Source organism: Musca vetustissima, unplaced genomic scaffold, assembly GCF_032173495.1.
Source record: "Musca vetustissima isolate MV318-11 ecotype Yass unplaced genomic scaffold, APGP_CSIRO_Mvet_v1 utg11625, whole genome shotgun sequence".
Taxonomy (NCBI): domain Eukaryota; kingdom Metazoa; phylum Arthropoda; class Insecta; order Diptera; family Muscidae; genus Musca; species Musca vetustissima.
Genome location: NW_026885638.1, coordinates 310249 through 335072, shown reverse-complemented (window position 1 = coordinate 335072; position 24824 = coordinate 310249). Strand labels below are relative to the sequence as shown.

At 32.1% G+C, this 24824-nt stretch overlaps 1 protein-coding gene across 2 annotated transcripts in view; it reads left to right on the top strand.

Annotated features, from left to right (window-relative positions):
• Nucleotides 1–24824, top strand: part of LOC133332854 (transient receptor potential cation channel trpm) — a 95930-nt gene that overhangs the window by 37012 nt on the left and 34094 nt on the right. For both annotated transcript variants that reach the window (XM_061541224.1, XM_061541223.1), the window contains 8 exons: nucleotides 6558–6640; nucleotides 15243–15405; nucleotides 15787–15927; nucleotides 16192–16264; nucleotides 16974–17133; nucleotides 19180–19316; nucleotides 20001–20157; nucleotides 24211–24358. In XM_061541224.1, coding sequence (XP_061397208.1) covers nucleotides 6558–6640; nucleotides 15243–15405; nucleotides 15787–15927; nucleotides 16192–16264; nucleotides 16974–17133; nucleotides 19180–19316; nucleotides 20001–20157; nucleotides 24211–24358 — 1062 coding nt within the window. The remainder of the gene's footprint in view (nucleotides 1–6557; nucleotides 6641–15242; nucleotides 15406–15786; nucleotides 15928–16191; nucleotides 16265–16973; nucleotides 17134–19179; nucleotides 19317–20000; nucleotides 20158–24210; nucleotides 24359–24824) is intronic.

Here is a 24824-nt window from a genome sequence, read left to right as displayed (position 1 = left end):
ACAATGTAACGAAAGTAATGTAATGTAACGAAACAAATATGCACGTATGAACAAGTCATTGTTTGGGGTATGAAGTCCAAAGTATAATGTTTCTTGGGTGTGCAGAAATCGTATTGCCATTTCCCTTTTTTTTTGTTATATCCAAAGGATAATGAAGTAATCTTCCCATATTACAACTATAACCCCAAATAGTTGAACTTCACTAATGCATGACAATTTTTTGCTAATAGTGACCACTCGATTGTCTCAAGTGTCAACCACAACAATATTTCGATTTTTTTTGGGATCCCATCTCAAGGACAATTGAGTTTCTTTTTGTTCGAAATCAATGTCAAATTAATCAAGAAAAAAGGCTATTGATTGTAATCACAGCATTTGATGATTATCTTCTGGCTTTCACAAGTTAAGCCAAACAAAGCAAATGAAATGTTATTCGTATGTGTATAGGTTTGTAATCTATGTGGGTGTATTGGTTGTATGTATGAATATGCCTACCATCCAACCGGATGCATGTGAATTTGTTTTGGCCATATTCTCTCTGTCTCTTTCTCGGGTTGTTTTGTTTGTTTGCCCGACTCTCTCGTTGGACTTGCCTTAGTCGACGTCGATAAGTCAGTGTGCGTGTGTTAGCTCGTGTGGAAATCTAAAAACAACATGAAAATCATCATAAAAATAATCTCGGCAGCTTCCAGTGCGGTTGTTGTCGTCACCGGCTGTGTAAAGGTGACACTGTTGCGGGCGGCATCGTTGCATACGGATCTCAAACAAACATCATCGCGTATCAGTAGCCATTCATTCTTCATTCCATGACCAAAGGCAACTTTCGGAACGGAAACTCGTAAACTAAACTCGCCGTGTGAGACTACCGACCACCAACCGCCAAACGTTTGTTTAACCAAGTCGGAGTGTACACACACCCACGAACATACACAACAAATATATTCCAGTTTTTTGTCAGCAATTCCTTGCATTTATTTGATTTAAGTGAAGCTACCGACGTTTATAATGATATTGCTCGGTACCGTGTCCTTTGCGTTTTAGTGAACAGTCTACCAACCAAAAAAACGGAACAGAACAGAACTATGCAAAAAAATTTAATTAAAGTGAAATCATCCAATTAAACGCTGTTGCCAACGATACTTAGCTTACAGTGTAGCTGTTGCTTGCCGCCACAATGCCTGTAGATTCACCTCAATTAGCACAAAAGTATCTGAGACGTGTGTCGAAAGATTTCTCCACTGTGCGTCGCTTTAGCTCAACTCCGGCGGAAACCAGTGACGCGTCCGCAATACCCAAAGTTTCGCCAAAGGGAATACGTTCTCGTCGGCATGCCCGCAAGCGCTCGTCTATCTCTTCAACACTTAGCAAAGTGCTGGTTTTAAATGTTCGTGATTTACTACGTGCAGCATATCCGAGGGATAATGACGAGGAGGTACCATGCCCCTAACCTACACTATATGTATATATATATATAGATTTTTTTTGCTTGTTTTTAATGTTGTTAAACTGTGTACGTCGAACTGAGGCGATGGGGGCATAAACTATTAGTTGCAAACAAGATAATGAATTTGTGGTTTGCGTATTTATTGGGTTGTAATAGAAATTTACTAGTTATTTTTATTGACTTTTTAATGGAGTTTAAGAATTAGTTTGAAGGACTGTGAAACCTTTAAACATCGATGTCAGTACATTTAAGGCTAGTATAGTATTTTGGATTTTAAAATGGATTAGTGATAATTTTGAAAAAGTGTTTCATGGGTCCAACGGTGCAATAAATGTTGTCCATTTTGTATTATTGAGTATTATCTTAACGAGTATCAAACCTATATTAACAATGTTAAACAAATCTATAATAAAAAAAAATCATATTATGTATATTATTTGAAATACTGTAACCATAATACCATCAGTCTTATGGTTAATAAAAGTGTAAATCTTTTGATTTAAATGAAAATGTTCAACCGCCAAAGGATCGATATTGAAAATTAAGTATCATGCGAAAGGAGTATATTTTATGATCGAAACTTTGACATAGTAATATATTTACCTTAAATAAAGAACGAAACATAAATTTAGTCCAAAGTGGGATTGTTTTAATTCTATTCGTTCTGATACCTCCTCCATAAATGTAAATTATTTTAAAATTAATGAGTTTCATAAATTTCGAAATGAGTCCTTGATATTATTTTAAAAATTGTTTTACAATATTCTTCTCTGCTAATAAGAGTAGAGATTATTTTACTGTACAAAACTATTTTTGTAATAGGCATGTCAGAGCTTCATCATCGTTTTTATACTTTTCAACATAAATTGAAACGTATATGAAATTTGTCATTCCGTTTGCAACACATAGAATTATTCTTCGGTGTCCCCAAAACGTATATATTGTTGATCATTCTGTGTCGTAAGCATTTTAAAGAATTTGTATTAAGTGATCGTTATAGGTCCATGTTTTGCAATAGCCCCCATAAAGCGGATGGAAGCCGCTTACGGATTTCCCAAAGAAGTGACTGGAATATTTCATACCTCATTTCGCCTAATCTTGTTATAGCGCACATCAGTTTTTTATTTCAGTCATTCACCTTATATATTATTAAAGAAAACGGTTTATAATAACTCATTTATGGCCATTGACAATATAAGGGTTTTCGAGATGAGATATAATATTTTGTTATTCTCCATCTCGGTATTGGGTCAACAATCTCCTATATATAAGCCATAACTTTTTCTTGCTGAGTTCGAGGACATATAAAAGTTTCTTTTATTAATTTGTTTATTGCAGGACAACCTTATGTCCGATAATTCTTATTGTCTTTCTCACCGAAACCCGAACTATTACGCTTTGTCTTCATTACAATTTTGCGCCTTTGTGCTGCTGCAAGTCGTTTTTATCAGCTTTAGGTGATAAAATTGTTCTCACCGTTTAAACACCCACACACACACATACACGTTTCTTCACACAAACAAACATACAGATGATATACTGACACCACCGCACCGAGCAAATGTTAAATACTGCTGAGAAATAAAAAAACTTAACAACGTAACTCTAATAAACATTTTCGCATGTTCGAGTCAAAGTTTAATAGAAGTTAACAACAAGTTGTTATTGCTATTGTTTTTTTTTTCTTGTTGCAACGAAACCTCCATTCATTTAGTGATGACTCGATCTACTCGATATTCGATTTCTCCTTGCAGCTGTTGCAATCAAGTCTCAGATAATGATACAATTTCATTAAAACTAAATTTTGTTATTGTTGTTAAACTTTTAAAAGTTATTGTTTATCCATGCAAAAGGCGCTTGCCAGGCGGTGTCGGTGTGTGTGTGCGTGCGTTTTCTCAAATGGAAACTTAACGAAGAAATAGCTTTAGGGTGGATGTGTTTAATATTGTACAAAACTTTGATATTTCGTAGAAGAACAAGCCTTTAAATTAACTGAATTTAATTATCGTCTATCGTACATCAGATTATTATCTGTAGAAACAAAGATGTTGCCGAAACTTTTCAGACAAATCAACTAACATAGAAAATTTGATGAATAGGCATGTCTCTTCTTTGTGATAATCGTCATTCTGTTAATTCAGTAAAAATGTCAATGATCCTTCAAACAGTTTTCTTGTACTCAACGCAAACTGCGATAATATTGAATAGGCTATTGACTTTTTCTTAATTGGGGACATAATCAGTTTTTCATGATTGGTTCTCACTCATTTCACAATTTATGTATTAAATGCAAATATGGTACCGTTCATAATTCATACTTGCAAACAAAAATGTAAGTTTGTCGATATATTCGAGTTATCACATGGTCAATATCAAATATCTATAATAAGTTGCTTTACTTCTGCAATATATATTGGGATATTAATATGCATTCATATATGTAACTACTTATGAAAAAATATGATGGTCGTTTATTTTTCATATTGATTTTTTTCAATGTTTAACATTTGCTTGACTCGTATTGACCTTAAATGCTGAACCACATATTTGAAAGCCCTTGGCAAGTATATGTAGAACCAAGAAGGATAAATTCGGCATAGATCAAGTTTCGAATGAAATTGTAATGAATTTTTTCATAAAAAAACATTTTTTATTCGTTGTTTGGGGGTATTGCGTTTTTTTTTTTGAGATGGTGGTTCTTCAGTCAAATCTTCTTTTTTTGTATAATATATTTTCCTTTTATTTGGAGTCCTAAATACGACAAGGCAAGATTTTTTCACATACAAATATACTACACAAATCTTGCGCAGAAGAATTTTTCAGCAATTTTAAATTGAGATTTTTCCTGAATTCTCAAAACTCCTAAACGTAGACTGATATTGAGGAACATGTGTATAAAATCCTCAAAATACTGTAATTTATGTGCGGCCATTACCAACGTACACAGGATTTCGGACGGTGAGGTACGTCCCTTGAGATTATAGTTACATCGTGTAGGAAATACCGAACAATTGTAGTTATTAATTGAGGACCGATATAGCTCAATTTCGAACTCAAATACACTCCTTCACGCTAAACATTAAAAATAGCGAACATCGGTAGGCACGGAGGCTTATTCATCATCGAACCTGACGTTCTAGTTTTTTATCTCGATATCCTCCGAAGGTAGAATGCTTACAACAGATGGCTAAATCATCATAGAATTCAATACTTTGTTGGAATGGGGATATATGGGGACAATCCCAAAACGCGGAACAAATAAGTTAATTATTTTAATACAAAAAAGTCTTTATTTTCTTATCTTAAAATAGTTAACTGATTTGGCGAATAATTATAATTTTTATTATTTACGACTTTTTTTATAATACTACAAAATACCAAATTACAGTGTATTCGGGTGAATGGGCGGTTATATAGGCGCTACACGAAAAAATGGACCTATATTAATCATTTTTGGTGGAGAGATTTGCTACTTAATAAGAACTCAAATGTGGCAAATTACAGCGAATTCGGTTGAAAAATGCGCTCAAGAACCCAAAAATGCAAAAAGGGGGTGCCGTTATAATGGGGCTACCAGAAAAAGTGGACATATATTTATAATTTTTAGTTGAGAAATTTATTATCCAATAAGAACCCCAAAATTCCGAAATTTGGGAGTACCCATATAGTACCCGTTTAGGCCTATGCCTAAACGAATTTTACGTTGATGAAGAATACGATTATTTCAATGATTTACAAACGGAAAAGCAAAATGTATATACCCTCCAGGTATACATTTTTTTCCGAAGAATTCCGGCTAAAAACGGTGTTCAAGGAAATGGTCGCGACTATAGTTTCAAAGTGCTTCTTAAAAGAAAAATTGTTGTTGGATTGATTACTGTTTTGTTTTGGACCCATGCCTATTGATCCATGATTTATAACCTGTGATAATAACGTCGGTGTTGTCCACCTTTGCTTTTGTCTTATCTGGCTTAATATCTTAATATTCTCCAAAGATCAACAGAGAAATAGATACCGAAACTATTTTCTTGGAAAGTAGATCTTGTTCTCGTTCAGATAAATAATAAAACTGTTTCTATTTTCGGAATAAATATATTTAAAATACGCTATTATAAAACCGTAAAATGGGTTATAATTATTAAATGTAAACCACGTATATTGATACATAAATCTCAATTTTGCAAAAACAAATTATATTATTATTGATTTTTTTGTTTAATTTCATTTTGTCACATAAAAAATTGTTTATGTAAAAATATGAGGAAAGGAATTATGTAAGTAATTAGCAGATTTTTTTTTATAGATTTGCACCAAAATCGCACACATACTAAAATTATTAGCTTTCCAAAGCAAATACTGCGAAACCGTAAATGGCAATTTGTAGATATGTATTTCCGTATTTAATAACGCTGTAGCATTTTTCATTCATTACCCATTGTGGCATGGAAGGTTTTTAGTGTGGTCATTTCCCCAAATTAACACATATTTCCATCCATGCATCGTTGAGCCATTGGCCGAGAAAACAAAAGTAGAGTTTAATGTGCATTTATTTCCACCAGCAAAAATATATGCCAATATTTACAAACCAAAAATTAACAAAAAAAAAAAACATATTTTAATACGTAAATAACGAAATTGAATTGTTGTTGTGTAAATAGTGTTGTGTTATATATTGTAAAAATAAAATAAAAAATATATGATTTAATTTTTTCTGTAATTAAATATTTAAGCTTTTTTCAGTTGATTTAGTTCTTGTGTTTTTTGTTGTTGTAATTTTATTTGATTTCTGTCAACAATTAATTAAAAAAAGCAATAACTCAGTTTGTAGTTTTATTTTAATATTTTTGTTTTTAATTTTCTGGACCATTGTTTGATGTGTTTCTTGAAGCGTGTGCTTATGCCAAAGTGATGTATAAACAATATTAATAGTATAGAATAAAAATTTTATAAAAAAAACAAAATATCAATATTTATTTTTTAATTGATTTAGGCTTTTAACACAAACAGACACATTGTAATATGCATTCTCATAAATGTTTATGATTTATTTCTTTTATCTTTTTTCCATAAAATCCCGCCATACCTAATTGGGTACAAACATTATGGTTAGCAGCATCAACCTCGAAGTTGGATTGAGACAAATTTTCAGAAACGTGAATGTATCAAATTTATACCATGCCCGAAAGATGAAACGAGGTAAGTGAACAATTTAGAACAAACATTTTTACTATTGTATATTAAAGTGCAGTTAAATTTTTGTTTGGAGTATTAATTTATAATTTTTGTGGAAAATGAAATATTAAGCTTAATATATATACTTTGCTGAATTTTAAGTTTGAAGATAAAATGGATTTTACTAAAATGAAATTGAAATGATACAAAAAGCATACATTAAAAATATGTGATATATAAATCACTCTAATCGAAAGTTAGCTTCGAGAAATATTTTTTAGAAGTTATGTTGACGAACTTGCTGTAAGAAATTACAAACAGATTGCATTAGATTTTGCTTTCTCTACGAATGATAGTATAAAGATTGATTGTGGCTTAAAGAGATTGGCAGCTGTCATCACAATATTATTCATATAAAGTATTATTCATAAAGAAACAACTAAAATGTACTATTTTAAAGATAAAATTACTTCAAATATGTTTTTAAATATATATCTGGGATTAAAAAAAATTAAAAAGAAATCATATCTATGAAAGAGTTAACATTATTTAAAGGTAGGTTTTTAAATTGTTATTATAATTGTTATTATTGTTAATATAAGAGTCTAACAATAGACTCGGCTTATATTAAATAAAAAAAATTGAATAAAATAGATGTTTTTACAATATATAAAAATTGTTAAACCTCCACGTCTAAAATTAGACATCAATAAAATATTAAAAAAATCGTCGCTTAAAGTTAGGTTTGTTTTTATACCCCTATGACTAATGAAGTTATATACACTTTGCTGAGGCATTCCTTTTAGTACCTCCCCCACAATATGATCAAAATTGTGTTGAAAATTAATTTTAGACTATCATGCGAACAGAGCATCCTATTTAAAGAAAACTTTGCACAACCTTATAATTTACGGAAATGTTTCGTCAAACATTATACAAGTTTGAGTTAGGACTTATCGGTCCACTTCTTTATTAGATCCTCCACATAGGGTCAATAAAAAAAATCTCATTATACCCTTCACCATACCGTGGTAACAGGCAAAATGAATCGAGATAGACCCATGGTTCCTTTTGAGAATATGCATAGAATCACATTCTAAGTCGATTTATGCATGTCCGTCTGTCCGTCCGTCCATGTATTTTTGTGAGCAAAGTACAGGTCGCATTTATGATCCGAATTGGATGAAATTTGGCACAGCCCATTGGTTTGGCCCAAGGACGAACCCTATTGGGAAAAATCGGTTCAGATTTAGATATAGCTCCCATATATATATATATATATATGTATATATATATATGTATATATATATATATATATATAATTTCGACTTATTCATGTTTATTGTACACTAAATAATCAATGGGTGTTTGATTGAGATTAAATTTTGAACAGTGCAGCATACCGAATAGCGTGTGTCAAGTTTGCTTTAAATCGATTTACAAAATTTAGCATAGGTTGCAGAATGACATGTGTAGAGATTGATGTGAGTCGTTTTAGATATATATACAGATCACATATTTAAGTTCGTTCAATTTCTTGTCAATGTTCCTTCAAAACTGCGACGTCTGTTAGGATTCCTCTGTTGAATATACCCAAAGTGGTGAAGGGTATCATATAGTCGGCCCCGTCCGACTTTACTACTTTCCTTACTGGTTTTATATATCACATTGTAATATGATTACGTTAGCCGTTGGGCCACTCCCCCCTAAATGTAATTTGAAGATAATTAAATAACTGATTGTTTACACATCGTAATATTTTACCAAACCAACATTAAATTTGGAGATGTGGCCTATAGGGCAAGTTCTGGCACCTCTCTACAGATGGAGAATAATGTTGTCAACGTTACTTAAGTGTTTTCAAGAATATGTCTACTACGTGTTTACACGAAAAAAATCTCGGGAATTGAATGAATAAATTCAATAATTCGTGAGGCTGACATAAGGATATGGTTTTGTAAGTGTGCTCGCAGTCGCTATTTGACTGATATTATTCTTCATTATGGACATCATAACGTCCTACATTATAGAATAAACATCCGATTATTTATTTAAAAAATACTATTTTTATTGAGTACCCAAATTAACTTTTATTTGTTTGAAATTTGTCAGCAATATTTTCATTTATTGTTAAATTGATTTCAATTTGTGTTGAACATGTGAGCCAAAGATCATGATGTGATAAGGAAGAATCGTCATAACCATAAATCTAATAAGTCGGAATGACGTATGTCCAAATATTATTTTCCGTCTTTAAGTTTTTTTTTTTTTTTTTGGTTTGTGTATTTATCCACTCTTTTCACTGTTGATGGCTAAATATAAATTAGGTCACTGGGTAAAGTAAACAGGACCCAGATGCTGATAATTATGGCAGACCGTTCGAGATAACACCACCACTAACCCTGCAAACATGCCACGGAAATGATAAGAACAACACAATCTTCCCTGGAATGCCTGGTTCGTTCTGGATGTGAGTCAGATAAAATGGTAGTAAACCAATTTAAACAAATACGTCAAACATATACCATTTTATCTAGTTTTTAGAGAATCTAAACAGTTGAGATAAACAATAGGAGATTTGTCGCTGTAGTAGTGAAATCAAGTGGGTGAGAGCGAGAAAGAATATCTGAGTTTTTTTGCGATCGATGTTTTTTGTTGATATTTTCACACCTTAAATAATCCGTAGTCATCACTATATGACATTTAACACACAATCAAATGATGGCTTATGTCTATGGTTTTTGTGATATATATGTATATCACAAAAAGACTCAAAAATTGGGTTAATCATGAAATTAGGTCACTAGTACGGAATCAAGATAAAAAAATTATAAACAAGTAAAAACGTCGCTAAGTTCGGCTGGGTCGAACTTTTTATAGCTGGTGAAGACATGTGGTGTGCATTCAAAATATATTAAAAATGTCGGGAACATCGTGTAGTGACTACGTCATTGTAAATTGTCTGCTAGTAGGTTGCTTATGTGGGGAAATGAAAAATCACTACATCCTGTTTGAAACACTGGGAGCGATGTACAAATTATAAACCTCTGTTAACAACGTTTTAATTGCTTGAATAAATCGGGAAAAAGGTAAAATTAAAGTCACTTCAAAGTACCGAAAATTGGCCACGTCCATCTTTATATGGGGATTATGTCAAAAATTTTTGTCAAACATACTACAGCCACTTTGGGGGAAAAATGTTTCTAAAATCTTAAATGTACGCAAATCGGATGGTATCTTTATATGACCTATGTAGAAAATTGTCTGTATAAATTTACCATAAAAAACAGAATGCTAAATTACAATCAATTTAGAGGATATTACATATTTTTGGAGAAACTTCGGGTAATGTGGACCACAATTTTCTTATTCTGATATTGTGGGCGTAATAATGGCGTAACAACGGCAAAAACTAAAAACAAATTGTTTTCACAACATAGTAGATTTGTTGGCTAAATATATTCCAGGTCAAACATTATATATATTTGTCTATAAAAATTTTGTTGCATTCTATTTCAAAAAACTCTAAACTGCAAATAAAAATAAATTGGCGGGTAATGTGGACCAGTATGTGTGTGGTAATGAGGATCAGTAAGTTAAAGGTAGGTTGTGGATTGGTTGTGATAAATTTCAATTTATTGTACTCTGGGTAACAATGAATGCAAAAATATATGGGTTTATGTTTTGGAATAGCCCCCATTTAAGGGTACCGCCCCATTTGCGGTATTTTGAAGGTTATTGCTTCATTATCCGACCGAAGCACCTGTAATTTCGCATATCGAGTTTTCAAAGGATAGAATTCCTCCTCACATATTAAATGCGCCCATGTTTCGAACTCGTCCTCATGAAAAGGTCCCACTTTTTTGTAGTGGTCCACATTACCCGACGTTGAATATTTTTCTTTAAAAATAATTATCGGCTTTAAAAATGAATAAAAATTAAAAATCACCGATTGTAATTACAGCTAAACATATGTTTTTGTTAAAGGAAACAAGTTAACCACATAACTTCTTTATATTCGAGAAAAACAAAGTGTTCGACTATTTTGCAAAAACGTTCAACTATTGTGCTAAAAAAAGTTCAAATCACACTTTTACAATCAGAGTTACATTTTCAACATTCCAATTATTTATTAAAAACCAAGTTTGGTGTTTGTTTTCACAAATTAGTAAAACATTTATCAAGGCTGCATTGACATATTTCAAGCATTTTCTTAGATATGGGGGGTGGTCCACATTAGACGCATAGTCCCCATTCCCCGAAGTTACTCTACATTAAAACCCGCACTTTTTATCCGTTAAACGCAAACTGACAATTTAAAATAGCTTATATTTGTTACATATATAACAGATATGTTTACAAATATAATAGCAAAAAAAGGAAAATCTATCATATTTAGCCCACGAGATTTTAAAAAATCGGCTTTTTGTTATATACCAGAAAGAAAATGTAATATTTCGCAATATAAGTTATTTTTATTAAAAGATGGTCGGACCATACATGAAAATAAAATCCACTAAATATTTTGAACAATTATAGGCATTCATAAACTACAAAAAACCGGGGTACTTCAATATGACCACCATCGTAGCTGCACAAAATAAGGTCATTTACGGAAATGGGTGTTATTTTTTAAAACTTCAATAAAAACACACACACATTTTATTGTCTGAGCCGATTTTGAGAGAATTATTGGCGAATTAAAATTTTTATTGAATAGGTCGTCTTTATCTTTTTCTACCTATTCTATTTCCCTTTCCTTTGAAATAAAAATCGAGTATTTAAAGAAAAAATCTACAAAAATATTTATTAACAATTGATCGGTAACATTATTTTCCATCCAATACTTATATTTTTTCTTCTGTACGCATCTAACATTACATGAAGATTTTTCGAACGAAATTATGCCGAGTCGTAACACTGAATAATACTTTAGCTATTTTCAATCTTCCAACATTTAATGTGAATATTTTTGATTTACTGTGATTTTATGCACCCAGTTAGGTCGTAAACCACAGATGTTTTGATAAACTTTTACCCAGCCATATTTGCGGCATTTGAACAACATCTTAGGTTCGTCTTCGCGTTTGACAATGTATGTGTGGTAGCTACAAACGGCCGTAGAGGATGTAAAAAAGAGATAACCATTAAATGTCAAGGATTTATTAAACAGCAGCATAATTGACACCAAGGGAGTGTGGATATCTGCTGTAAACGACCTACAAAAAATATGGAGGGAAATAACAAATTGTCTCAGTGTTTATGAAGTAAGCAAATAAAAAGAAAGTGCGACTATAAAAGGATGCAATCTTAAATATCTCGATTTTACAACATTGTTTTTTGGCTTTGAATTTAATTTAAGAAATTAATCCAGTGTTTTAATATTAAAGATTTATTCCTACGTATACGTATGCATTTGTTTTTTAAAATTTTAGTATTTTTTAAAATTGGTTTAAAATTTTTTGAGGCAAAGAAATAACAATGTTAAAATTACCTTCATTGACCAACACAAATTATTCTCAGAATTTAAAAATTTTCATTATTTTGTTAAAGCTTCATGTTGATTGTCCTATTCTTGAAACGTCAATGTTTCTATTGAGTTTTTCAAATACATTTCGTACAAAATCGTGTTTTGGTTATGACACTGTAGTAGGACATCAATAATGATATTGACTAGTTATTTCTAATTTAATTACTGTGAAATGAATTTGTAAATGTTTAAATATTTTTGCACTCAATTGCTTTTGACACTAATGAAACTATTTTTAAAATATCTGTGAATTTAAATATATGGTATTGAAGTTAAAATCAATAAAAATGGGTGGTCAGCCATTTTAGTTACAAGAAAATGCTGTTGAACTGTTCAAATAAAATTTTATAGATTTTTCTCAATCGGAGTGGAGAATCTAAATCTAAATTCATTTCGATAATTTACATTATTATGCCTGATGAACGGGGAGATATTAATAAGAAAAGAAAATATTTATGAAAATTGTAGAGTCATGACTATTCCCTTAGTCAAAGCCAAGAAAGTCCCATCATCTCCAGACATTGGAGATTGGTAGGTATTTCCGGAACCAATATAAAACCATTTTGTTCAAAGCAACCATATTTTAAGATATTATTAAAAATTCAAATTTCAACACACCATAATCAGAAATATCTACTTCTGATAAAATGAAATATTGTGAAGGTGTTAACGTACCATTTTTGTCCTTCCCTAATGTTAAAGCATTCAAGGATAGCAAAAACAATTTAAAAATTCCCACATGGCATTTATGATACTTATACTTCCCTCTGATACAAAGAATTCAGCTGTGAATATGTCAATGATTGGTCTCACATACAGTCAAACCTGTTACCTCCCGAATCCTTTAACATACTACTATTCAGAAATGGCCATAAACTTACCGACTATGATTCCTTAGATATATTTTTATGCGAATATATTAAATCGGGACATCACGAATATTCATTTGGATTCTAGAATTATCTAGGGGTTTCACTGTACATAGCATGTGTGGTTGACACATAGCTTCGCAGTGTAACACTCAATATTATGCTCACGTATTGTCGTCTACCTTTAGGAATGGGTATCTGTTTTTTACGAAAGCTGTCTAGATGTGCAACACATGGCTGTGAACTAAGATATCCTTCAATTTGATATGATCTCGATGATATCTTATGAATAAAGTGTTAAATTTAATATTGAATTTCATATTTCACAGAAAATAGATTAAATAGGTTTTAGGCGAGATTATTCGAGGTTAATGTTGAATTATAGTAGAGAAGAGAGTGTACCTTTGAATCTCCGACCTGCAACCAATTCTTTATAGGACAATCTTCTTTTCTAATAGCGTCAACAACTTTGGCTAGCATTTACAGTCGTAGATCGAATGTAGATGGGTGAACATGTTTACGCAGTGTCATTGTAAGTATTTAATCGTTTTTTTTTTTTTTGTAAGGACGAATTCCAACAGTTATTTGAAATCGATCTTTAAGTAAGATGTGTTTAGATTCATAGATAAAATTTAGTTATAGCGGTTTTAAATTCTTTCTTCAAATTCCTTTAGGCGATTGTTAAATATTGGCAGATTTATCTTATAAGAGTTTCGACTTAAAAATTGACCTAATATATTGCAGGTACTGTATATGAAATGATCAACATTAAAAAGCATGCAGTTCGCGTATTCCTTGAAATCAATTGATGCGCATGCGGTTTTCGTATATACCGAATCAATCTCTTCCAATAATTATGCATTTTTCAATGTTTCATTTCGCGGGCAAAACGATGCACTTGACTATGCAAAAATCCTAAAAATGGCTATAAATGGCGCAAAGTGCATAAGATTTTTATGCGCATCAGGTTTTAGTAATCTCCTACGAAAATACACAAAAGGACACCTATTTTAAAAGGATCGGTTAAGAACCGCGGATGTGCCTCCACAATCGATTTTGGATAAAATACACATATTATTCGCGTATCGATATATTTTTGACCTATTTTCACACAGATTCGCGAATATGATATCACAAGAATGATTGTATGTGAAATCAATTAGAAGAAACACGCGATTATATACGCGAATTTGTCAAAATACGTTTTTGCTGTTTTTCCCACATTCAAGGTACCTATATCCGCCGTTTTATTGGCGGAATTGAACATGGATAGGCTCATTAGATCCGGCACGTAAAAAAACTAAAATCACGCGGGGTTCCACGGAATTTGAATGGACTTTCTTCATTTTAAACTCGAAAAATATGTTTTTTATAAAAATTTACGCATCAAATTTTCGTCTTTGGAACCCAATTGCAAAGAAGCTACGGTGAGAACATTCATGAGATATACACAAAACGAAGCAAAATCACGAGTTCTACAATCCTATAATAAGTTTAGTCCATTATCTGAACGCGCATCCTAATTATAAGAAAAATTCAAAAAACACCGAAAATCCGGCTTCAAAATGCCAGCATCCGTTTTGGGTGGATGCAGTGATTATATAAAAAAATCATACCTTAGAACCATATTGTCCATGGGGTATTCTGCAACTCAGTCACTGATCACAAGTGCGTGCGTTGTGTAGTTTAGCCACAAATCAGGAAGGAACACAAAAAAACTCGTTGGCTTCAACACATTTTCATCCATGTTTTTACATTACCACCATCACAGCTTCCACCCAACTTACTATTTATTACCAATATTTTAAGATTTTGACAAGAACACTTCATTTTATAGAAATGAATTTAAATTATATGTAATATGTTAATATTTCACGAGTTATAACCTTGCAAACCTCAGTTTCAAGGAATTTAAAAGATTTTTGTAATTTCCCATATACCCTCATTAGCCATAAGACTGAGGGTATAACGAAAAACTCGAATGTAAACAATATACATTTTTACTTATCTATAAAAATAAAATAACTCTTGAAAATGCTTAAATAGATTGTTGATATTTTTATAAAAAAACATCTGAAAAACACTGTTTTTAATATAATAAGTTGAATGTCAACACATTATGTCTGTATTCCAAATGTGGATATCCTATGTTTTCAGTTTTACAAACCCTGTGCATTTTGTCTACTTATTAACATCCCCACCTTTCATGTTTTACATTTATTTACAGATGTTGCTGCGGCCAAGCTCGAGTAACCCATCAAACCATCGCTGGCATCGAAAGTGGATCGCCCGGTGACTTATGGCTACCGCATAAGCATACAAGGGCCCAGCCCACCGATGCTTATGGTACCATTGAATTTCAAGGTGGTGCTCATCCCACAAAAGCTCAGGTTTGTTTTTAATGGACTATTGAAAAATATTTTCATAACCCTAAGAATACCAACGAAAAAGAAAACTCGTCAATATTTTTCCATTTTCTTGTTTGTGTTTTTCCTTTGGGGGTATTTCATTGAATTTCCCAGAGAATGTCATAAGCATCATTGTCGTTGTCTATTTTTATAGACGAAGAAAAAAAACGAAAGTTATAAGTACGACAAATAAAGGATTTTTCTTCAATTCAAAGTCAATGTTCCGTATTCCCTGATAACGTTTTTCTTTTTCATTACTATATCTTATGGATGTGGTTGCCTTAAAATTCAATTTTCATAAGGCTTTGTTAACAATTAAATACATTCTTTTTATATTCATTTTCTTTGTGATATTTTTTGCAGTATGTACGTCTTTCATTCGATACCCGTCCCGAATTATTGGTGCAGCTATTTACCAAAGAATGGAATTTGGAATTGCCCAAACTCCTGATAACAGTACAAGGTGGAAAGGCGAATTTTGAGTTACAGCCAAAGTTGAAAAAGGTATGTATGTATGTTGTTTAAAGTGTAAACGCATGTTTTTGTGAATTTTCTCTTGCATCGCTATATTTCAATTGATTCCTTAAAAACTAAAACCTTAATTGTAACTACGACCATACCACAGATTCGCCCAAATGAGTTGCTTTCTGCCATTAACATTAAAAGTATTTTTTGCTTTCCATTTGAATCTATTTAAAACTCTATGCCATTAACTGTATTGAGTTTCATTGAATTAAAACCGATGTTGATTTCCATTTCCCATTTTAGGAAATTCGTAAAGGTTTATTGAAAGCAGCCAAAACCACAGGAGCATGGATTTTCACGGGTGGCACCAATACAGGTAATATTTAATAGCATTGTAAATATTTACCCATTGATCGTATTTATTTTTTGTACACACACCTACATTCACACAGCTCAAGTTTTTCATTGAAACGGGAAAAAACTGGATTTTGATGAATTTACATATTTTATCCTAAAAACGTGCTCTCCTGCGAATATTGTATTTTATTGCACACACACACAGGCACACAATGTAAATTGTCTGTATAAACTATTGCACACACACACAGGCACACAATTGCAAGAATAAGAAAATATTACACAAGTAATTATATAGGTATACACAATTATTAATAAACATTTCTCAAGATTATCTCAAGTTTTTCAAGCTTGTTTTGTGGTAAGCTTAATATAATATTATTCTCAATACTTTTGGTTTGTTGGGTTGTTGTTGTGTGAACGGATACTTCGGAAACGGATACTCCTGACATGTTTATGATGTTTTAATATTGAACCCCAAACCAATTGCATTATTGGTGTGTGTGGGTGTTTAAAGAATTATGACAAGCTCCAGTTGTGTGTGGCTGTGTGTAGGTGTTCATGTAAAAATGTCATGGCACTGTAACAATATGTCATTACATTTGATATTCTATTTAAATATGTTAATGTTTTGCATTTACTTGATGTCCTTCTTTTTTGTCTATTTCCTTCCTGTCTTCCTTCCGTTATATACCAACTACATTATTTGTTCTTTTTTGTCTTTACAGGTGTAACCAAACAAGTCGGTGATGCTCTACTCCTGGAAGGTCAACAACGTACCGGACGTGTTGTTAGCATTGGTATAGCACCGTGGGGTATTGTTGAACGTAACCATGAACTGTTGGGTCACAATCGTGAAGTTCCCTGCCACAGCATCAGTTCACCAAGGTAAGCAAGAACCCCCAAGAGAATTGACATTGTTTTTGTCAGTCTATTTATTTTCCATTAGAGTGGTCGAATACTAGTTTAAAATTGTTTTGGCCAGTTAACAAATTCTACACAGTATTTTGAAATAAATACAATTGGGTGTTTCAATGAGTTTTATACCTTACACAACTATGTTGTCAGGGTATAATAGATTTGTGCTGCCCCATGAGTTGGTAATGCCGCGAAATATTGGTTCTAGCCCCACCTTTTTATCTCGATTAGCTGAGTCAATCTAGACATGTGTGTCCGCCCGTCCGCCTGTCCATTATAACATTGTAAACACGATACAGGTCACCGTTATGGACCAATCGTCACGAAATTTTCCATGTAAGATGGGTTCTGGCCAATGAAGACCCCTATTGTAATGATCCGTTAATATTTAATGGATGAAATGGACCAAAAATATGATATTTGTCGGTTTTTCTGGCCGAACTAGAGGTCACAATTATATTTGTGATGGTGCTCGTGTCATATATGACCCGAAAATTTAAATTTACTCGAAATTTTACATCAGGTAGGAAATCTGGCCAAAGAATAAGCATTTGATGAAGTTCGGTCAAAATGGGTCAAATGGACCCAGATTTTTGGGTGATAATTTACGAAATTTGTATTATGGGTCGTTTATATTTATTCCCGAAGGACAGAGACTCGAGAAGTTGATAGTGTATCCAATATGAGTGCTGGACCTTTTAATTGATACCAACTATGTTGTTGTATGTATTCGGATGTGGGAGTTATACGTAAATATTTAAAGTTTTTTATGTGTTATGATATTATTTAGTATTACTATTACCCCACTAGATGGCGGAAATGTCGCGCTGATCCCTTTGAAATTGTACATGAAGTTGCGGTTATGTTGAGATGATATTTAAGGAACCGAATACTTTATTTTTGACAGATTTTCTAGTGGCCCTGAAGGGGATCTGACCAAATACTTGGAACGGCTGTTTAGATGATGACCGGTCGATATACTGAGTTTGAACACAACCAAAACATAAAGCGGCTAAACTTTTATTTTATGGCGTAAATATTCGCTTCGGGAATACAAGATTTTGAAAATATGCCAGTGTTAGAAAGTGGAGCTGTTGACGCAGAAAGTTAGATTTTCGTGGTAATTGTGGTCGGTCCCGTCCACTCCACTCATTGGTTTTTGGTATATAAAATGGAAGTGTAGAATCCGAATCTCCAGAATGTCAAAATATAGATTGTTTTGTCTCACCCAAAACTTTAGAAAACTTTAATAGATGCTGGAATGTTGTTTTCAATATCTACTAATGAAGATATTGAATTAAATTAGAATTGTATTCTGCACTATTTGGACGGTATATTGGACCACAAATTTGTAAACATTAATATGACAATGGAGAATCTGCGGTAAACTATATAGCGCCAGGACAAAAGAACTGCGAACCTCATCACTCCAATAAACCCCCTGCATAAGTATCGCAATTTTCTAGCAGGCTTATAAATAATTTACTTCCCAGTTCCCTACGATTTCAGGGTTCTCGATAACATTAAAAAAATAGTTGTATGAGTTCTTGTTTAGGAATATTAACTGCATTTATGGGTACGAACATACTCACGAATGCCGCACACCGTGTTTCACAATTTAACTTCAAAAAATGGCTACAAATTTATAAGGAGAGCAATTAAAACGAATTTACTTTATGTTTTGTTGAACTTTGAAAGAGAAATAGAAGCATTCCCCTGAGAGTTTTTCAACAACAAACTGCAATAATACCAAATTAAAAAATAAACAAAATTGCTAATTTCAATTCGTTTGTTTACATTCTTGAAAAAGGGGACAAAGCATCGAAGGACAGCGAATAATCATTACAAAGTTTTTTTTTTCAAATTTGTTGTTACTTTTAATTGCTGTATGAAATCTTAAACAGAATAATCATTACAAAGTTTTTTTTTTCAAATTTGTTGTTACTTTTAATTGCTGTATGAAATCTTAAACAGTATTTGCTTACATTTCTTTGTGTGTTCTCTGCCTTCTTTCAGATCTAAACTTGCCGTCCTTAATAATCGCCATGCTTACTTTTTGCTTGTCGACAATGGAACTCAAGCGAAATATGGTGCCGAGTTGATATTGCGCCGGAAACTAGAGAAGTTTATATCCAATTTGAAACTGCATCCTTGTAAGTTGAAGTTTTGTCATTAAGAGGAATAATCTACTATTAATATTGTGTTATTTTGAATTTTGTTCGCATTTCATTGAATTAGTTTAAATGTGTATTTGTTACAAAATTAAAAGAAAAACATGAAACTTGTGCCATGGCTATGAAAATTCTACAAATTCATTTATAACCATTCTCCCCATTGAAAAATAAACTTTCATTTTCACCGAAATGCAAATCGTTTAACAACATTGAAAACATGTTCCGGCATTGTAAACATGCATTCATTTCTCATACCCTGGCCAACGCAGAAGCATGCAGAGGTTACACAGACGAAATGACAGTAGAACAAGAACAACAACAGCAGCTGGAGCAAGCTTGCAAATTGCCATGTAATTTATTCCCCATACTACCCTTGGAACAATTATTCGCCATCCCATGCTTGTAAAGCATGGCAAATACATATCCAATCTAACAGTGTCTGACAAATTCATTCCTGGAATGCTCGACATTGCTGTGACATGTTTAAATGTTGTAAAGCACACCAAATTCTTGGTGTACGAACATTCAGTTGTTACGACGACGATGACGACCATTGTTAAATAGTTTTTCTATCGCTTAAAATGGTGATAGTTTCTGTTGGCTGATGGGTGTTCTTCTTCTTCTTATCACTGTATCTTTTTTTTTGTTCCTTACTTGTTACAGTTACACATTCCAGTACTCCCGTCGTTTGTCTCGTTATCGAGGGCGGTACAAATACGATACGTGCAGTTCTCGAATACGTGACTGATACACCGCCCGTGCCAGTGGTGGTTTGTGATGGATCTGGGCGTGCTGCAGACCTGATAGCATTCGTTCACAAGTAAGTACCAAAAGCAAACAATATCACCCAACAACAATAAAAACGTTGACAAATATCCTTTGATATAACGTTTCAATCGCTGATTTACACAGGTGGTTAGTTGGGTAGTTTTTTGGACGGAATGAGGGGACAATTGAAGACCACATTATGTGAATCTATTGCATTTGTACTGTATGAAACATATGACCGTACATGATCAAATAGCTACATATGATAAAATTCATAAAAATCCTTTACATTTTCTGAATGAGTATTGTCATCTCAAATACATTATGTATAACTTTATATACAAGTTAAATGACAAATATTTTTCATTCGTTCCTTTGTCCAAAATGGGTTGACTGTTAATATAAGACGTATAATTTATGATAAATATCAACATTCGAATGTTGTAGCAAATACAAATACTGTTGCTCCAAATGTTATCATAGACGTTTAAATACACTGGTGGCCAAAACTAAAGCAACTGAAATTGCAAATATAATAAATGCCGTATCATTTTAAAAATCAATCAATTTGAAATTGTCTCAATGTATGCTTGAACTAAACTAAAGCAACTCTACAGACAAATGAGCTCTGAAATTTCAGTTATTTTTATTTCAGTTATTAAAGTTAATATTAATTCAAGTTAATATTTAAGCACACTCGAAAAAAGTACCGTTAGAAAGTCAAAAAATTAAAGGCTGGAGCCACAGTACTGGAAGGGTACTGGGAAGTATGGAGTTCGGCCAATAAGAATACGGTATTGGTTTCTTTAGATCTCACTAAAGCATTTAATTCAATTTCTTACCAAATGTTGTGTGTATAAACTTAAGAATGAATTCAATTTTTCTGGTACTGCTTGCAAACTTGTTAGATCTTACTTGTGTGGTAGATCGCAATTTGTTTTTTATAATGGAGAATCTTCAATGTTACTCCCGCTTCAATGTGGTGTTCCGCAGGGATCTGTTTTGGGTCCGTTGTTTGTGCTTTATGTTAACAGTATTGCTGAGTGTTTTTCTGACGTTACTGTACACCACTAATATATGCAGATGATGTGTTTTTAGTGTGTGTTTAGGTTATGTTGAAACATTATTGGGAGTTGATTTTGAGCATTTTCATTTTTTTATGCACTTTCTATAAGATAATCAAGAATGGTGTACCTCTATCCTTAGCAAATATGTTTGGCTTTATATCTTCGTCGCGAAGTACACTAATTTATATACCTAGGATATTTTACTCTTCTTTTGAGAAATCATTTTTAATGCGTGTTGCAAGGATATGGAATTATTTACCTGTGGAACTGAGACTTTTTTCACACTCCAATAATTCTTTCAGAGTAAAACTAATGAACTACTTTAAACTTCAGCGGTGATTATTCAATGATGAATATTTTCATCATTCATAATTTTTTCTTCTTTTAAATCACTTAATATTCAATATATATTCTAAGTATGTTTTGCTTCGTTAACAAAATCTGGTTTATATTTGTTGCTATCGTGGTCAGTACTTGCATCTATTTAGCTGAGAATTTTTTTGTTATGGCTGGGGAGCCAATTATATTATATTATATTATATTATATTATATTATATTATATTATATTATATTATATTATATTATATTATATTATATTATATTATATTATATTATATTATATTATATGAAATTAGTTTATAGTTTATATTTATAAGTTCTACTTGGAATATTATGATTGATAATACTATTTATTGGCCTCTAAGGCATTAGTATTATAGAATGAATTGCATAAATAAAATAAATATTGGGTTGTTTTCTGTCTTCTTTTTATGGAGCTCGATATATTTATGAAGTAATAGATCGGATTGTTTATGCAAATGTGTTGGAAAACGCTATGGTTCCCCTCAATGAAGAAAATATACCCTTGTTTGGATATTTTAGCTTGACAATAACCTCCAAACATATACCAAAACAAGTCAAAGATTAGTTGCGGGAATAAAAAATGGAAAACGGATTCAGAGACTAACAAACACAAGCTCTTCCTTTAGGTTCAGTATGCGAGGAATAGTATATCCAAGGAAAAATTGTGTTTCTTATAGATTCATTGCCTCGTAGGCGTGCTGCCGTAATCAAAAATAATTGTTACGCTGTAAATTACTAACAAAATTGACTTATTTAAAAGAAAAAAGTTGATTTAGTTTTGGACAAGCAAAAATTGAGTACATTTAGTTTTTTTTCAAAATAAATTTTGCATTGAATTTTTTGTTTTTTAAAAGTAAATAAATTATTTATTTATTTCTAAAAAAAACTTTCAGAATAAGTGTAGTTTTACAACAGTTATAGGTCATTTATTCAATTTGCAATTTCCGTTGCTTTAGTTTTGGACAACAGAGTATACAGTGCCAACAGAAACAAACTTATTATGGTAGTCGGAATGGAAAATGGCAATTTTATAATTAGCAAATCTATTTGAAGGCATATTTAATAACATATTTTGTTTACTACTACTTTCTATATTTCTAACAGTCAGAATTGTTTTCTACGGCGCTTTTGCAATTTTTATAGGTAATTTTATAGGTACAATTTTTATAGGTACAATTTTTATAGGTACAATTTTTATAGGTACAATTTTGGAAAACCAATGACACCCAATATCAATTTTCCAAATGTATCCGGTTTGGCTAGAACTTCTAGGAATGAATAATTATTTCTTAAAACATGGTTTGTCCAAATTAGAAATATGAAAATATATCCTTAAATAATGCACATTAAAATAATGTTAATGTTTATAGTAAAATACGGGCAATGCGTTATATGACTATATTTTGTTTCTATTATTTTTTCCATGTAAAAATGTATACCTTTTCAATTAACCCCAAGCTAGAAAAAAATTCCGTAAGAAAACGAAAATAGGAAAAATGTAATGTAATTAAATAAACACTGAAATTGATGTGCAAATTATAAAAAAATTGCCTTTACATTCCGATAAAAAATGCGTTCAAACTACTATGTTTTTTTTCTTTTTTTTTTCTTTTTTGCTGCCATTGTATATTGCCGCCCATCTTCAGTAGATTTCAATCTGCTATATTTTATTACTTTAACATATCGTGAAATTATAGGTTTTTATATTTTTCAATCGAAATCTTGCAGAAAATTTTGTGACCAATACTTAAAGGTGGAGGTGGTCCTTTCATTTTTTATACACTTAGTTTATATATTTCCCCAATTTGTTTATATATACCCCAATTAGTTTCTATATTTCCTGTCACATTTTTTTTCTAAAATTAAAAGAGATAAAGTTGATTTATATCATGTTTCATTTAAAAATGTGAGTAAAGTTCTTACGACTGGAGAATTACCTTTGTCCAACTTTTACATTTGAATGTATAACAATAATCATGTACATTAATTGAAATAATTACAATAAAATTTAATTTGAATGTTTATGATCCTAATAATTGATACTGAGGCATTTAAAATTCCGGGTTCCTATCAATAATTTAAAAATATTTGTTTATATTTCATTTCCCCCATGCAAACCGCTTTATAAAGTATGCACTAACCAACGAACAATTTTTAAATTACATCCAGCCTTATAAAGGCGTTTGGCAAACGTTGCCTTTGTCTTTGGTAACTGAAACCACTTTGGCCACAATTTGATAAGAGTGGCTCACAAAGGCCCCAGCCAATGAAAACATAAATGGTGAAAGGTCTGCCGTTATAATGTGGTGGTCATTGAAAGTGCTGAATGCTGCGGTTTTGTATTGCGCCAAAGGTTAACTATGTTTTAATTAATTAATTTTGGCCATTTTCTGGAACAGTTTCCTTTCACTTTTTAGCCGCAATTTATAAATGTTGGCCAGAATAACGGGGTAGTGTATTTCATTTAAAGTTTCCTATTTGATGATGGGTGGGCGAAGCATCCTTTTGCCACCACTATAATCCCATCCATTCATTCGTTTATGCTGTGCTTGCAACAATATTTAAAATTATATTTTTAATTTAAACCATGGAAAAAGGGGAAAGCTTTTAATGATTTCTTTCAATCGGCATTTGTCTCCGATTCGTTTATTTGCATTTTTTCGCTTTGTTTTCAGATATGCCTCTGATGGTGACGAACAACCGGTACTGGAATCCATGAGAGACTATCTCATTGGCACAATACAAAAAACATTCGAAGTGGGCTCCGATCAGGCCGAGAAATTGTATCAGGAACTTTTGCAATGTACACGCAACAAGAATTTGGTAAGTAAAATGAGTATGTAATGTATAATATTTTTAGGGATCGAGGACCGGATTAAACATAGGAATTCTGTTTTTTTTTAACAAACACTATAAACAATTTAAAATTCTATAGTATGGAGGGTATATTATTCTTCCCACTCCGTGCGTAATTCATCTAAATTTTTTCTCTACCTTATAAAGAATATATACAATCATCTTCAGTATGAAATTCTAAGACGACGTAGCCTCATCAGTTGTTTATTGTAGTGTTTTTGCATAGGCTTGTATTTTGTCTGTAGCCCGATCATGTTTGAAGATGTGCTATATCGATCCACTTTTTAGCGTAGCCGCCTACAACTGCACTTCAAAAGTTGAGGTACTTTAAGAGCATTGGACACGATATTTATAGGTCCCACTTTGAGGACCGTGAACACGTTTGCATTAAAAATATTACATATATTTTTGTTGTGGTGGAAACCTTTCTATC